The sequence below is a fragment of the Empidonax traillii genome, unplaced genomic scaffold, assembly GCF_003031625.1.
Source record: "Empidonax traillii isolate 1590-97213 ecotype Southwest subspecies unplaced genomic scaffold, ASM303162v1 scaffold321:size1084243, whole genome shotgun sequence".
In the NCBI taxonomy this organism is placed as follows: domain Eukaryota; kingdom Metazoa; phylum Chordata; class Aves; order Passeriformes; family Tyrannidae; genus Empidonax; species Empidonax traillii.
This window is the reverse complement of record NW_020955514.1, coordinates 357,134-373,316: the sequence shown is the minus strand read 5'-3', so window position 1 is coordinate 373,316 and position 16,183 is coordinate 357,134. Positions and strand designations below refer to the sequence as shown.

Here is a 16,183-nt window from a genome sequence, read left to right as displayed (position 1 = left end):
TTTGGGTGTTTTATGAGCAACAGAAAGGCTGGAAGGGTGGCTCTTTCTCCAGCACATTTTATTCCATACTAACTAAATGCTTTGGGAAAATCAAAGGAAGCCACAATCCAACCCCAAATCTCAAGTCATTAAAGTTTCATTTAACCTTAAATTCTTTCCTCCTTTTAACTTCACAAGACAATTAACTGCAGTCTTATTACTTCAAAACCAACTGAAAACTCTCAAACCATATTATTTTTTTTAGGACTCTTTCTCAATACATAGAACCAGATCTTGGGACAGTATGAATCCTGCTGATTTGGCAGGAAAAGACTACAGTAAGACACAAGCTTTATCTTTAACTGAGATTATTAGTACACTCAACCACCCCTCCTATTCCACTACTGTAAGTGGGAGAAAAGTGAATCTGAAAAGGTAAACTAAAAATGATGGTACTATTACACATTCCATTAGCACTTTATCATTTTAGAAAGGTGAACTGCCAGCTGAAGACAAAAAATTTCTTCATACAATTTTAATACACTACCCTGCTGTGGCTACTTAATGATATGCTCTGAGCTATTTTAAAATTCCATTTCTGCTTGAAAGCAAAAGTCATTTCTACCAAAGTGTTTGCTACTGGAATATATTCATACTTCTCAAGGTAATTCCACTCTAAGTGCAGGCACACTGAGCAAGCAGAATTGGGTATAACATCTTCAACTGCAAACCTTTTCAAATAGCCTATTTCTTACATCCTATAAGCCAACACAATGTCTTGTGTCTTTTAGGTGGTAAATACTCAATTCTCTGAACCTTTACTAATGAGCAGAAGCCACGTGTGTAAGAAAAGGCTGTGCATTATCAGCTATGTGAAGATACATTGTTGCTTTGCTAAAGGCATTAAACTACCTAAGATATTTTAACATTTGTTTCATGATGCTTCTTCCTGTTCATTCATTTTGGGGATATTTCTACTTATTTACTTTTTTATTGGATATATATTTATTTTTGCTTATTTACTTCTATTTACTTGGTTTTACAGAGGGCCTCAATTACCTATGAAGACATCTCCCCAGAAGTTTTAATTAAAAACTGGCAAAATACTTAAGGAGCAAGACCCAATTTAACCTCTTCAGTAAAAAAGGATCTGTAGCACAGGTTTAACAGCACCCACTACCTTTTTCCCAGGCAACTAGAGGAAGAGAGAGTGCTGATAGAGGAAAACCTCCTGGAGTTACAGGGATTGCCACAATTTCTGAAATGCAGTGGAGGGGGAAAGCCATAACACACCAGATTTCATTGGTTTCAGTATTCAGCAAACAACTTGGGTTTCCTATCACAAAATAATATAAACAACTTGAATGGAAGTTAAGGTCTTACTGTTAATTTCTTATGAAAGAAAAGAAATACCCTTACCTCTCCACTGAAGAGTCTGTGAAAGAAGCCTCTCTTTGGTTTGGGAGACCTCTCTCTGTCTGGTGACACAGTACCATCAGTTTCATACGCGTTGATGTCTTCAAAGCATCCCGTTTCAATCATCTTTGAAACACATGAAATACAAGTGAGAAGTCCACACAAGCCTCTCAAACAAGTTCCATACATTATCTATTTACCCTGGCTGGGTACTCCTCACACTTCTAAATTCATCATCCAAACTACAGCCCTCGCAGAGCTCCACAAAGGCCCAAAGCTGACATGAACTCTCCTTGTGCACTCAACAAACTGAAGAGCAGCAGTGAGAGACTATCACCCAGGGAAGTATTCAGGTGCTCTCTTGTTTTGGTTGCATTCTTGCCTTTCTTCTGCAATAAGCAGAAGTTTTTAGAACCAGAAATTGGTTCTCCTTTCGTGTAATCTGCTCATTTCAGAGTCGTCTAGGCTAACAAATGTCATATCCCTATACCCTGGACTGAACTGAATTAATAAACATGACATGGGGAAAACAATAATGAAGATGGGCCTCTGGAGAGAAGAAAGGGATTTTGAAAGAATCTTTTTTTGTGTACACAGAAAAGAAATAAATCCACAATCCCTGGGTGCAGAAAGGACAGCAGAACATGAATGCCAAATTGTAACCAACAGGCAGGGTCAGAAGGGGAGGAGTGGCTGATGCCCACATCTAGTTGGCATTTGTCTGTGAATGCCACTGGTACACATCTGTCACAACAGCACAGAGCCAGATGAATACACCTTGTAGAGGGAGAGAGGGCATAAAGAGGAATAAGAAGAAATGCACTCTGCTTTTATTACAAACCATGACATCAGTACAGTCATGGGAGGACAAGTGGAATTCTTAAAAGACCAAGGGCAAAGATTTGAGGGAAGGTTCAGTAACATGAATTAAAATAAAAAACAAGCACAACTGTACAATGAAGTCTGCACAGTTATTCCTTAAAGAGAAGGAACTGCCATCACCAGAATTCCACAACTATTTTCAACTTTACCACTCTATGCTGGGTTATTAAGCTGCAGTGCATTTTTCATGACTGGATCATATTCTGAATTTCAGAACTGCATCACAGCATAGGAAATATCTGTATCTCCAAGGTTCATTTCTTCTTAGTGAAGACTTTCTATGTCAAATGACACCTTTTCACATCTTTTTAATGTAATGCAAAAAAGCAAAAGGAAAACAAAAGGGAATCTACATTTCTCTCCAAATTTTTTGAGAAATTGCTCATCTTTTGTGTTCAAGTTTTAAATTAAATCACATCATACTGGGAAAGAAACTACACCTCTAGAATTCAAGGCAATACCAATTTCAACTAACACCTTATAATAGGGGGAAGGCATTGGTAACAACAACTGTGATTTTAAAGATTTGTTACTGAGTGCTCTTGCTGAAATGGTAAAGAGGATTTGAACTGCATAAAGAGACAGTAAAATTCCAGCATTCTATGCAGAATACTAGAACAGTCATTCACTAGGTACATGAAAAAGCTCTAAGAGAACAACAGTCTGACTCAACTGATATTGAACTGTTTGTTTTGAAACCTTGGAAAAGGTGAGTCTGCAATTCTGTATCACTGTGTCACTTGGATCCTCTGTTGATACACAGGCACTACATGCACTGTGCCTGTTTGCTTCTGAACACTTGGAATAGCTCCATCCCTCTCCTGTGAACAGCAATGCTGAACAACATGTGAAAGAAGAACAAGGAAAAGGTGGTGCTGCTGATGTTAAACGCTGTATCTATGATGACGTGAGGTCAGATTCTATTGATACAAATTTACCATAGATCTCAGTTTCTAGCAAGTTGCTTATGTTTTGGGAAAAACTTCTCTTCTGAAGTCTTTAAGCAAGGAAATCTAAAGCAGAAACTTCTTTACATCTTAGAGAGAAAATCAATACTAAGGAAAATAATCTTTTAAGAAATACACATTACCTCATTTTGCCAAGGGATGGAGACACAACCCGTAACAAACTTGGAATAGAAGTCATCATCTGTAGTATCCAGGTTCACTCCTTTTACTGTTGAGAACTGCTCTATGTCCAGGACATCCTTACAATACACAGCACGTGGCTGCAGTATAAGACAAGATTGATTCATTAAAGTTTTGGGTTTGGGTACTTTTTGGTTGGTTTTTGTTTCTCTAGATGAGCAAAAAGGGAGCGAAACATCTGTAATTTTATATTTTCTCATTGCTGATCACCAAATTACACTATGCTACAATACAGAAATATGAAAACTTAAAAGAATCTCATCACAAGGCACCTGAGCAATTCCACCATTCTGCAAGTAATGGAAGTACCAAAACCTTCCCTAGATTTCTTAATGGTTGTCATAGTTCATTCATCTTCTGTCACCCTCCTTTCAGCTCCAAAATATTGTTTTCAAACCTATTTCTCATTTGTTCTATATCTGAGCTATGGAAGTGGACTTCTAAGGGCTAAGAAATCAGCTACAAAGCTCCCTAGAGAAATACCACTATTGCAAATAATTCTGTGATCTCAGATGAAATGATACCAAACAATTAGCTCTCAACAGCCACAACGGCATTCTCCTGCCAATTTAATGAACTTTAAAGGCTTCCCTGAGATCATATGATTGCTGACATAGAATTATGACAGTTCTTGCCTTTTTAGATACTAATCAAATCTGTCTCACCTACTTACATCTGGCAAGAATGGAGGTTCTAACATGTTTGCTTCCAGCCTCTTGAAGTTAATGTTCCTGAAAATAGGGTGTTGCTTTACAACAGCAGCTCCATCTTCAGTGCAACCCAGTCGTTCCCCGGGATTTTTAGCAAGTAACTGCAAAGATATGGGAGGGGGGACAAAGCTGATACATGATATAATCCCACAATTAAAAAAAATAATTCTACATACAACATCTTTCAATAAGTTAATTTTGCTGCTTGGCCATTTATTAGATAAAATTTATCATTTATCAAAACAAACTGGAAATCCAAATGACAACATTCTGGGAACAAATATATTTTCAGTAGACAAAAGAATCCCTGAAAGCAAACCATTTTAAGATTACACCCAAAGTTATATGAGAATGTTTTAATTGATGCCATGTTGAACAGATTTTACAGTACAGATGTTGCAGTAGACTTTTCATTCAGGAAATACAGACTTACTTTTTTTCCAATGGGCTTAAATAATGCATGTATTTTGCACAAACTAGTAGAGAAAATTTTGAAGCTTTCTGTATAAATTTAAGACTAGGCAAGAGAAAAAAAAAAAAAAAGCTGTTGTTTTGTAGATATTCTTTTAAGTGAGCAAACCAGTGTACTACTCTGCCACTTTTTCCCATGCAGTATCCAAGTTGAGCTGTTTTACTCCATCTATAATTACATGTGGTCCAAATAGTACTGGACTGTGCCATTCATGTGATGAAAAATGAATTTATGCAGCTTTCCTTTCTGAATGAAGACATTAAAATACTGTAGTTGATCTCTTTAAAAGGATTAGAAATTTAATTTTCAAACCTCTACGTCTCTTCACCCACCATCCTGCAGATGGATTTTGCCTCCTCTGAGAACTTGTCTGAATATGTTTCCTGGTCTTCCTTTACTCTCCGGTCGATCTCATCCCGTTTGACCCTTTCTTTATGCTTCCTGAAGGGAGACTGGCCTTCAATCATTTCATAAATCAAGCAGCCAAGACCCCACCAATCCGGACTGAATGTATACTTTTCATTTTTGAGCACTTCTGGAGCTACAAAACAAAAACAAACACACACTTTCGTGACACTTCACTTTAAATTGACTAAAAAAATATTTGAAAAACTCTCAGTTACCCTTCTGGCTCTGTGCAGAGATGTTTGTGGAGCTTCTCTGCACTATGAAGAAAGGTTAATTTCTACAGTAAGGACTCGATTTATATCCAAGAGAAGAATTAAGTTCTTTAATGCTTAAGTCCAGTATTGCTTACCAACTAAGAATGAAGTTTTTCCAAAGCATGGAAAGAAATGTATTGTCACAGTAATCCATCTGCTTATCTGTGATGCTGAATCTCAGAAGAAAGCTAGGTGCTTTCTTAAAGTTCTACCTAAAGCTAGAATTTTCAGTTACGTTTTCAAGTTTATCAGAAGGTTTATAATTGACTACTAACATCTACCACTGCATCTTATAACCTTTCTTCTTCTCATGACGTGCAGTAAGTAGTCCAGACCAAATAAAATTCTTTGGACAAGTCATTCTTACATTTTCTGGTACAATGTATCAAGTAAAGGATACTTTACATACCCATGTAACCAACAGTCCCAACTCGACCTCGGACCGTTTCTCCTTCTGGAATCTGCACAGCTAATCCAAGATCTGAAATTCTGATATGCCCTATTAATGTTAAAATAAATTTTAATAGTCAGCAAATAATACAGGGTCACCACTGAAAAAACTTCCATACAACACTTCATAAAAAAACCCACCCCAAGACATCAGAAACATTCATATACTCTTATCACTAAGGTTATTTAACTTAACTAGAAAGGAGTGATATTTTTATTATTATTACTCAGCTCCTCCTCAAATATGTAAAGAAAAAGAGGCACATTTCTAACTCATTTCCTGAAGGTCATACAGAACAAATTTGCTGTTGAGCACTCAATTCTGAGCTCAGTTCTGAGCTGTGGCATAGGCTGCTGCTCTAGGACAAGCAGAAATGATGACTGCTCGTTTCAGGTTCTCTATGTATTCATCAGACACTTGTATTTTTCCATTCTGTACTCCCATCAGAAAAACTTAGCTGACTTCCTAATAAAACTTCAAAATTTACTTAATTTATTCAAAATGTGAGAAAACTGTAGCCTGTACTGAGACACCCAGTTTTCCTCTCACAGAGTACTCTAATAATGGCAAGTACTTGCAATTGCTATTCCCACTCCTACCCCAAAACAAAAGTAGCTGAGCCAATAACCCACTTAGAATTATTTATATGTACATGTCAGTTCAATAGTAGGATTTCCCCTTCTCATGAATCACTCTGAAATGGGTAACAGCTTCTACCTCACTTTATCAGCCAAACTTCTCGGGCTGATTACCCTCCCTATTACTCACACATCTACACCAGTACCTACGATGTAGAAATCATGTGGTGGAAGACTGATTTGTCATGGTCAGCACTGCTCAGATGGGGAACGAGTCCAAGAAGGGCAATGGGAATAAATTCACCCACCCTCCCTCAAATTCCCATGAACAGACACAGTTTTTTCTTGGACAGACTCAGGAACTGTTTCAACCACTTTCAAGACATTTCAAGGCAAGAACTGTATTGACATTTTACAGTAAAAATATATAAGGTACTTTCTTAATAAAAATACACAAGTCTAGACAGAAGAAAGGAAAATTATATTTTCAATTTTAAAGGAAAAAATGGCCAATCATCTGTAGAGAAAGATTCACTGGGGAAAAAGAAAAAACCCCCACACTTATTTATACTACTGCTTATGAAGGACAGGGATACTGTCATTTACAGAAACATCCAAATTTACAGAATGAGTCAGGCTGGACGGGACTTCAGGAGGTCTCCAGTACAACCTTCTGAGCAAGCAGCCAGCCCAAAGCAGCCAAAGCTTTTTAAATTCTTGTTCAGAGTGGACACTGCACCACCTCTCTGGGCAGCCTATTCCAATGCCCAAGTGTCTTTGTGCATACATGCTCTGGAACTCAAAAATCTCTGCAGCATCAATATTAGTTAACATCATATTAATTTCTTATTTACACATGACAGATAATCAAGGGATGGAGAGAGAAAGAGCAGAGAAAGTCAAGTGCCACTCTGTATACTGGTTGGAAATAACAGTGCTCTGGAGTAGCAAATGCCATTTTAAATACATCCAGATGCTCTTCTGTTCTCTGACATCTGATGAACCCCTTCTCAAGTGCACGATCTGAGCTCCTGAAGCGATTTTCTAATTAGTCTCCTCTGCTCTCTGGAACTGGATCAAAATCTCCCTGGCAGGGAGGGAGCATTCTAATGCAGTCCTGCAAGGCTACATTTTTCCTCAAAGAAGCCGTCAGCTTTTGCAAGACACTGCTGGAGAGAAAAATTAAAGAATGCATTTGATGTCTAGCAAAGCTTTAGCTCTTGGAAAGTGACTTCTCCCAAGCATCATCTTCCTTGAAATTTATCAGTCAGAACATGCTGACTTGAAAAAAAAATATACTGTGTTAACGACTTCAAACACAAGTTTTCCTTAACTAAAATGCTCAGCAGTTACAAGAACAAACTTGTAATATTCACCCACAGCTTAGGAGACAATTGCTGCACATGTTCTACAGTCAATTCAAAAGATTCTGGTAATGACTTGCATACAAAGTCATTAAAGAAGATTCATTTGGCTTCTGAAAAACAAAAGACTACAAACATTTCTTCACACTGTTTGTACTTCCTTGACTCTCTCCAGCCACATATGCACCAGTGACCATGAGACCTCTCTGAGTTGAAATCTGACAACACAAACACTTCAGATTTATTTTCTTCTTATGGTCTAAACACTCTGGTTTACTAAGTAAAATTCTGGCCCCACATCTAACAAATTGTGTTTCCATAGTTGCAGAAAAGACAAACAAAACAAATCCATATAAAAGTTTTAGCCATCTTAAATCAAGAGAAGGAGGGAGAAGGAGGAGTATAAGGGAAAAAGTAGCCATTTTTTAACCCTTCAAACATCATCACTGATCCCCAAAGTCCCAGTATTTTCCCCTGCCTTCTAAAAAGCAAGGGCAGTTTTTATTTTGCTAATTGAAGTTAAGATTTGACAATTTTATCGTGATTTCTGGCACAGTATTCATTAGAGATGTAATTCCTTATTTCAAAATTAATTTTAATTTTTACGTACCACAGTCATCAAGAAGTATATTCTCGGGCTTCAAGTCTCTGCCAATCAAACAACAGAAATGTGAATTAAACAAAGGCAAAATTATTTGTCATCAAGTACCACGGAGGCAACATAAAATTTCTTGGTTCTGTTTGAAGGAACTTTTCCACCCACATACAAAAAAGAGTTGGGAAGCTGATGGTCTGTAATACAAATAGTTTAAACAGAGAACTCCAGATCCACTTTTCCCAACTCTCTAATCTATTTACATTAACAAAAGCAATTTGTACTCCACAGATGAGAAACTTTCTCCACACAACTGCGAATCCTGATAAGAAGGAACCACCAACTTATACCCAAATTTGTGCTCATAGATGAAAGATATTTCTCCTCAGAATATCAGCAACACAACTCCCAAATTACAAAACACAAGTGTTTGCTGCTGACCACTTGTTATATTCCACCCCATGGTGTCAGAATATCAACAAAATTTAATATTCTCAAGACTAAGCACATCCATCCAAACTCCACTCCTTTAATTTGGATGTGCAACTTCTAAAGCCCACTAGACACTTCACTTAGCCAGGAATCTTTGCAATCAAATTTCTAGGAGTCTCTACCACTTTTCTTTAAACATCAAGTTTCCCAAGCAACATTTTTTAGCTATTAAATGCTAGTACAATTCAGGAAATAGTAAAAGGGCAATTAATTCGGTACTGGAGTTCTGCATCTTCTTGTGCATTTGTACTTTGAGGACAAAAGAAGAAACTCAATGGGATGTTTGGAATCCCTCCCCCACAAGGAAAATTTGGGGAATCATTGAAGCTGAATCAGAAGTTGTTCAGAGGTTACTTTTAGGATTTATCTTTTAGCAGATTCTATTGAGAACTTACATACATACATATATAGGCATGGAATATTTGCATAAAATACATAAGGCACATTATTAACTATAATATTGTAGATAATCAGTTATAATGTATACTGTTAATGTATATTATATATATATATATATTTGTGCATCAGAAAGTATATGTACTGCAATACAGTCTCTTAAATTTATTCTGCCATAAATATCATAAAACCAGAAATAGACAAGTAAAAACCAATACTTGGCAAAAAAGTCAGTTATTATTGGAAGAGATTATTAAAAACAATATGTACACACATGGGCATACATGACTGTGAAAAGAACAGTTAATCTATACAAGCAGAAAAGACTGAATAATGTAAAAGAAGCAATTTTAGGAAGAATGACTCTAGAATTGACATTTAAATGCAAGCAAAACGCACACACACACAACTTGTTCACCAAGAAATCTATATACTTTTTTCCCTTTTGTTCTGAAGTATGTGTATTCATGTCAAAGTTTCATTATCTTGTGAGATTAACTGTACAAAGAAGTCAAAAAGATACTTTATTTCTAATGCTTAAAAGTCTGGACAAACCCCATAACATTAATAATTTGATGTTAGATGTGATATTACAATATCAGGGAAATCAGGACAGATCAGAGTTTAAAAATCAAAAAAACCTAAAAACTCCACACCAGTATCAAAAAAGCAGAAGAAAATTCAGCTCAAGCTTTAGGTAGAAACTCATCTACTTTAAAGCACAAAATATATGCTCAATTTAACTCAAGTAAACAAGTTTAAAGATTTCCATCTCCAAAACGGCTGACTAAAGCCCAACCTGAAACTTAATACTTAATAGCAACATCTTCTGCTTAATAGAAGCTTATTCTGGTTTGACATGATTTTGGTTAATCCATAGTAAAACTCATTTCCAGCCAAAATTTTATCTCTTTAATGCTATTAGTTTCTTGGCCTAGCAGCACAAAAAAAGTCAGCTTTTGGAAGCATTCCAAAGTCCTAGTCCTGGGATGCCAGATTTGGGGTATCAGCCTTCTCCCTCTTCCCTCCCTACACCACAACAGAGGCTGAAATCTCACTTTCTGTTGGAACACACGGACACCGTGCACTGGATGACCAAGCTCAGAGCGAGAGGTGGAAATGCAATTCTATCAACAGAGGCAGCAGCTTTCCCTTATGAATCAGACAAAGGTTGGAGGACTAAAAAGCTCACAAAACTAAGAGGTTTATTTAAAAAGTTGCATAAAATTCTATATTTTAATTTGGACTAGACAAATTTATGCCATAGCCAACACCAGCCTTCCTTACAGAGAAAATTCCTAGAGAGAAACCCTTCCTGGATTTAACTGCACAGATGTCTGCTCTGAGGAGCTGCTTGGGTTTATCCACTAGAGCTTCAACAGGCCTTGGAGCCTGAACTTTACCTTCCAGGCACTGTGGGGATGTACCTGGGGCTGTGACGAAAATCAAGGTATTCAAGCAACTTATCTGATAAAACCACTACCATCCCTGAGGAGATGGATAACTCCTGCAGGTAAACTCCAGCAATTAAGTCCTTTTTGGAAAGCAGGTATTTGTTTTTCCAGTTTATGGGGTATTTTGCCAGTGATGGCAATGAATTCCAAATATAATACATTTTAACATGACTGACCTACATTACAACTGCCATTTTAGAACAGAACTGAGCACATGAATTGATTTTACTACTACCTGCCTACACCTGCCTGCACTGAGGATTTCTGTTACTAAGTTCTGAATTTCCCTTCTTCCACTGCTTCTACAGGGCACTTCACTGGGAATACAAATGGATAGACACAAAAACCCATTCTCAAGAAAATATTTTACAACAGCACGTTACAGAATTAGAGTCCACCTTAACAGGTTAAGCTATTTATCCAAAAAGAATTTAAAAAATCCTATAAAGCTAGAAAACAAACAGTGAGAGATCTTGAGATACGGCAACAAGAAAAAGAACTATTTCTAATTTCAGGGGAACAGCAAAATAAGGAAAATTTTCGTTTTGTATTTTCTTGTCTTGGAGAATGTAAAATACTAGTTACCATAATTTTGAAAAATAAATCATGGAATCAATGAATATGTGCTTCATTATGTTCTCCCTTCCCACAACAATGCTAAGACTGGAGGTTGCCACCATAACTTCTTTAGTGAGAATAAGATAATTATGGCAAATTTTCCCTAGATTTTTTTTTACTAATCATATCTAACCACTGTATTGCTGCTTAAATGTATTTCCATTAAGATGCCTGATAGAGAATTTTGATTGTGTAACACATCCCTGTAATTGGTGACATTCTGAAGACTCCCAGGTTTTATGATTAAATTTAAGACCTTCTTTTTCCTCTGAGTTTATAAATTCCTCTGTTGCCAACACATTGGTATGAGCAGAGGACTAAAAATAACGCTTCTAATTAAGAGATAATTTTACTCAGATCTGGTTGTGAAACCACTTGTTTTCCATGCTCATAAATTTCAGCTAATGTGATTTTTTAATAATTGGAAACTGGTTATACAGTAGCAGCAAACAGGGCAGAGATCTAGCCATCCAGACTGCTCCAGAAGAAAGCATGACCAAGATCTGGAATCAATGACAGAAAAAATCAGGACTTGACATATGTGTTTGAAGGTCTTCTTGTAGGCAAATAGCTAAAAAGTTGGGCTGAAACAGGAGGGCTGTGGTTTGGGGCTTTTTGTTTTGTTTGGGGTTTTTTGTTGTTGTTGTTTTGTATTTTAAAGAAACAGTTTTGTTTTCACTTGGGTAGTGTGAAATGACCTACTTGTAGCCGATGAGATCGTTCATTTGTGCTTCCCTCCTACATCTCTGCCAAAACACACTCTGTAACATTGCAAGATCAGCCAAATTCTCTAGGGAACCATGTCCAACCACCAGCAGAAGCCTGACTGACTCTGTGGTGCTGCTGCTTTCCACTCCCTGTGTGTGTGTGTTGGTCTTCTGTACTGGGGAGGGAACAGACTAAGACTCACTATGTTAAGTTAGACTTTAAATCTTCTTTGAAAGAACTGGTACTTGCTATTACACACTAGGAATATAAAGAAAGCATTCTTGGTCCACCAGGAAGTTTATTTTGGTTGTTCTGTAACTGATGCATCCCGGGGGTTAAATGATATATGTACAGAAAAGAGCAGTGAGACCATACAATCTCAATTACAATGCAAAAAGCTTCTGATAGTTTCATTAACTCAAAAGCAATAATGTGCTTATTGGAGGAACCTGAAATAAAAACAGAAGAAAAAGTTTTTCAGATGGACTATGACTCATTTTACCCACGTGATCATAAGAGGCAATGCAGCCAGGGATTTCTACAGCCTTCTGTGAACTGCTTTGGAGTGGGCAGGAATACAATCCCATATTCCTAACACTTACTTATTTGAATCAAAAATTTATTTGCTTTGTAAATCATAACTTATTTTCATTTTTCAAACAAACCTTGAATCGACTTTATAATATTTTAAAATGTATCAAGCACCGAGACCTAAATTAACAGTAAGAGAAAAAATAAGATCAGTAATCCTGAAGGATATGCCATGGAAAGGACAAGTTTTTTTTTTTTGCTTCTTTTCCACTAGAACAAGTTCATAGTGAAACAAGTAATACATTGAATGCTGAACAGCCATGGAAAGGTACCAGTGACTGCAGACAATACTCACCTGTAAACAATTCTCTCCCTCTGCAGATCCTCCAGGCCACAGCAGAGTTCTGCAGCGTAGAAAATAGCCCTTTCTTCATCAAAGCCAGGATTTCCCATGTTATATATGTGGAATTTCAGATCCCCTCCATTCATTATGGTTAACACTAAACACAGGGCGTCTTTCGTTTCGTACGTGTAGGATAAACTAACCTAAAAACGGGACAGGGTGAGAAGGTGACCATTAGTCATTCCTAAACCCCACACCGTTCACAGCTCTTCTTTCCAGTACAATCAACATGTGAAACCCAACTAAGAGCAAAGGAATTCAAACATATATTTAGCTTTCACTAGGTAAGCGAGCTGGGTAAAAATCAGTAGGATTTTTTTTTTTTTTTACTCAATAAATGTATTTTTAAATGCTATACAAGTAAGTAATGGTCCTAATTCAGTAACAGGTCCAAACTCTTCCTTTGGAAGCATAAATCAAATATTAAGACAATTAAATAAATACAGAAATCAGCTACTCAGAGTAAAGATTCCTATTTGGAGGTTTTAATTGATATGTCCACCTATTTATGGCTTTACTTGTGACACAGGCATGACAAATTATCTACCCACTCCCAAGCCAGTATTACTGCAGATATGAGATCCAGATCTTCCTCGCTGCACCAAAAAATCCCCACTGGACAGCAAGAGGAAAATAACTTGTGCTCAGTTCTATAAAGTGATTTCAATTTAGACTTTGATCAATTACTGATTTACAGTATTTACATATGCTGAAAAAAATGTCACTCAAAAGTAGGAGTTTCACTGTTATAGTAATTTATGGATCAATTCAGGTCCTTTCTGGATTCAGTTTCAATCAATTCAAGCCCAGAAATCTTGTATAAAAATAACATTAGCATATTTATACACAACCGTAGTTTACAATAGTTTAAAATATTAATGTATCTGGCCAGCAGGTTCTTAATTTTTCTTTTCTATTGTATTGTATGGGGGTTTTTTAATACATAAAGCTTATCAGAAAATACATACATACATATTTTATACATATGCATTTATAAATAACTTTCACTATCCTCTGAAACAGGTACTTCAAAATCCTCTCTGAACAGAAATACAAAATTTATCAGTAAATAGATTTAAAACCAAAGCAGAATGCATTTAAAATTAACATTTAGATGACAACATTTCGATTAAAAAGTAAACATTACCTAGGGGAAATTTTGACTTGGTATATCTTTGCTCATTCTAAGTTATTTCACTGCCTAGTAATTAGAGCTACTAAGAGACCTTAATTTACGTAATAGTATCAGGTTAAAGTATTAAAACTAAGATTTTCATTCCATGAAAGTTCTCTTAAAAAGTTAATTGTTTCACATCTAAGACACCTCTTTAAGCCTTAGTACACAGCAAAGCAATATAACCTGAGTCAATATACAATTAAAATGTCATGTTTATCTTGGAATATATAAGCAGTAGAGTAGCAAATGCTACAAAAATACCCAAGGATAAAAAACCTCAGCTGTTAAACAGAGGACAAAGTTTCAGTGGCATCAGCATGCTGAAACACAATGTGTTTCAGCTGTAAGTGAGAAAAAAAGCAGGGAGACTAAAACCAATTCGGTATTGGGTAAAAAAAGTCCTCTGCACAGAACTACCCACAATCACATACAAAACATACCTATAATTGTATCAAGACTTTTCTCAACAGTCATGCAATCTCTAAATCAATTTAAAAATGAGTCTTGTGCCCACAAGCTTGTGGAAGAAACTGAATGAAGTAAACGAAGAGAGACACGTTTCTGAGAATACGATCAGAAGCAGATACTTACTACAAACCTACTATTCACTTTTTCTAGAATTCTTTTTTCATTCAGAGCCATTGATTCTCCTTTCCTCTTCTTTATTCTCTTTTTTTCTAGCTTTTTGCAAGCATACATTTTTCCTGTTGCCCGTACTTGACAGGCACACACCTGAAAAAGAAGGATGGTGTGTCAGAGATGCTGAGGGGGGGTTGGAATTTTTATTTTAAAGAATTTTTAAATAATTTCATTTTCTTTTCAAACTCTTCTATGCTCAGAAAATGACGGTCTGTAAGCATCAATACAGAGCTTTCACTCACGAAACAACTTTAAAGGGTCACAAAAGCTGTAACAGAAGTAGAAAAAGTGATTATACAGAGGCAAACCCATTTCTGTTGGAGTTGAATAGTTCAGTAAGACTGTGGATCTTGTGTTAGTGAAACAACTGCCTGTGGTAACAGTGTGTGTCTAGGCAAGCAGGACAGAGGACAAATATCCACACCATAATCAAACAGGTGAAAGGTAACGGTAATTTAGTAACCCTACTTCCCCTTCAATATAGGGTTCTGGTTAAAAGACATAGGGGGGAAAAAAGTTCAATTAATTATAAACAGAATTAATAAAATAGATTTTATTTTAGGTTCATAAATATTCTATATACTTATTAAATACAAACTCAATTTTCACTGGCAAATGGAATTTCTAAATAGAAACAACTGTTGTCAGCGGAAGTTTTCTCTGACTTTGCGCACGACCCACAATTCTGAAACTAACACATTAAAAAAACAATTTGGATTGACAAAGGTTTGCCACGTGATGTGTCAAATGTAGATTGATGGAGACAAGAGTTAAACAGCCTCTCATCTGTATTAACCATTTATTTTTTTCCCTTAAGAACTGCCTCACAGAAGGGTAGTTGTGTACTCACCTCTCCAAATCCACCTTTGCCGAGGACTCGGTAATGCCTAAATGTGTGTTTGGTTACTGGTTGTCTGATAAACAGAAAGAAACAATTACTGCAACAGGAGTTACAAACGTCAGTAACCCCCTCCCCACCCCGAGGTCCGTCTTGATTTTCTCCTTTCTGTTCTTTGACACGTTTCTGAGCAAATGTTGCCTTGGCCTCATGAAGACAGCGCTGTAATAAGCTGAATTTCAAAGGAAAGGGGTGCTCTGTTTAGAAACGTGGGCTCCCTCCTGTGGTCACCAGACATTGCCAAGAGCAGGAAGAAGAGCTGGTCAGTTTGGCCCTTTGTGTTTACAGTTAGAGCCTCATGTGTTCTCACCACAGACAGTCCCTCATGTCCTGCTGCTCCCTCAGCTGCAGTCCCTGACACGCATTGCAATCACATCATGCTTATAATGCAGCGTTTAAAAGGGAAGCCATTTCTCATTTCATTTTGCTTTTTCAAAATAGGAAGAGTTGTGGTATGCAAGAGCAGTTCGAGAGCTGAATTGTGAAGGTGCTGATACAGAGGAACAGGAGGCAGTAGAGCTGTTAACCATTCTATGCTAAAACTCTCCCAGACGTGTCAGAGCAGGGCTGTTCCATCATAGTGGTTTTTCTGTGTCCTGTTTTAAATGAG

At 36.8% G+C, this 16,183-nt stretch overlaps 1 protein-coding gene across 2 annotated transcripts in view; it reads right to left on the bottom strand.

The window, feature by feature from the left end:
- Positions 1 to 16,183, bottom strand: part of GRK4 (G protein-coupled receptor kinase 4) — a 37,799-nt gene that overhangs the window by 2,544 nt on the left and 19,072 nt on the right. The window contains exons 7-15 of one of the 2 annotated variants that reach the window (XR_003572067.1): positions 15,526 to 15,589; positions 14,628 to 14,768; positions 12,812 to 13,002; positions 8,273 to 8,310; positions 5,679 to 5,768; positions 4,940 to 5,148; positions 4,091 to 4,236; positions 3,368 to 3,505; positions 1,399 to 1,521 (exon numbers count right to left, since the gene is read on the bottom strand). Coding sequence is in view for 1 of the 2 variants with exons in the window: in XM_027891391.1 (XP_027747192.1) it covers positions 1,399 to 1,521; positions 3,368 to 3,505; positions 4,099 to 4,236; positions 4,940 to 5,148; positions 5,679 to 5,768; positions 8,273 to 8,310; positions 12,812 to 13,002; positions 14,628 to 14,768; positions 15,526 to 15,589 (1,132 nt within the window). In the remaining variant the exon portion in view is untranslated. The remainder of the gene's footprint in view (positions 1 to 1,398; positions 1,522 to 3,367; positions 3,506 to 4,090; positions 4,237 to 4,939; positions 5,149 to 5,678; positions 5,769 to 8,272; positions 8,311 to 12,811; positions 13,003 to 14,627; positions 14,769 to 15,525; positions 15,590 to 16,183) is intronic. The other variant, XM_027891391.1, reaches the window with a different exon arrangement.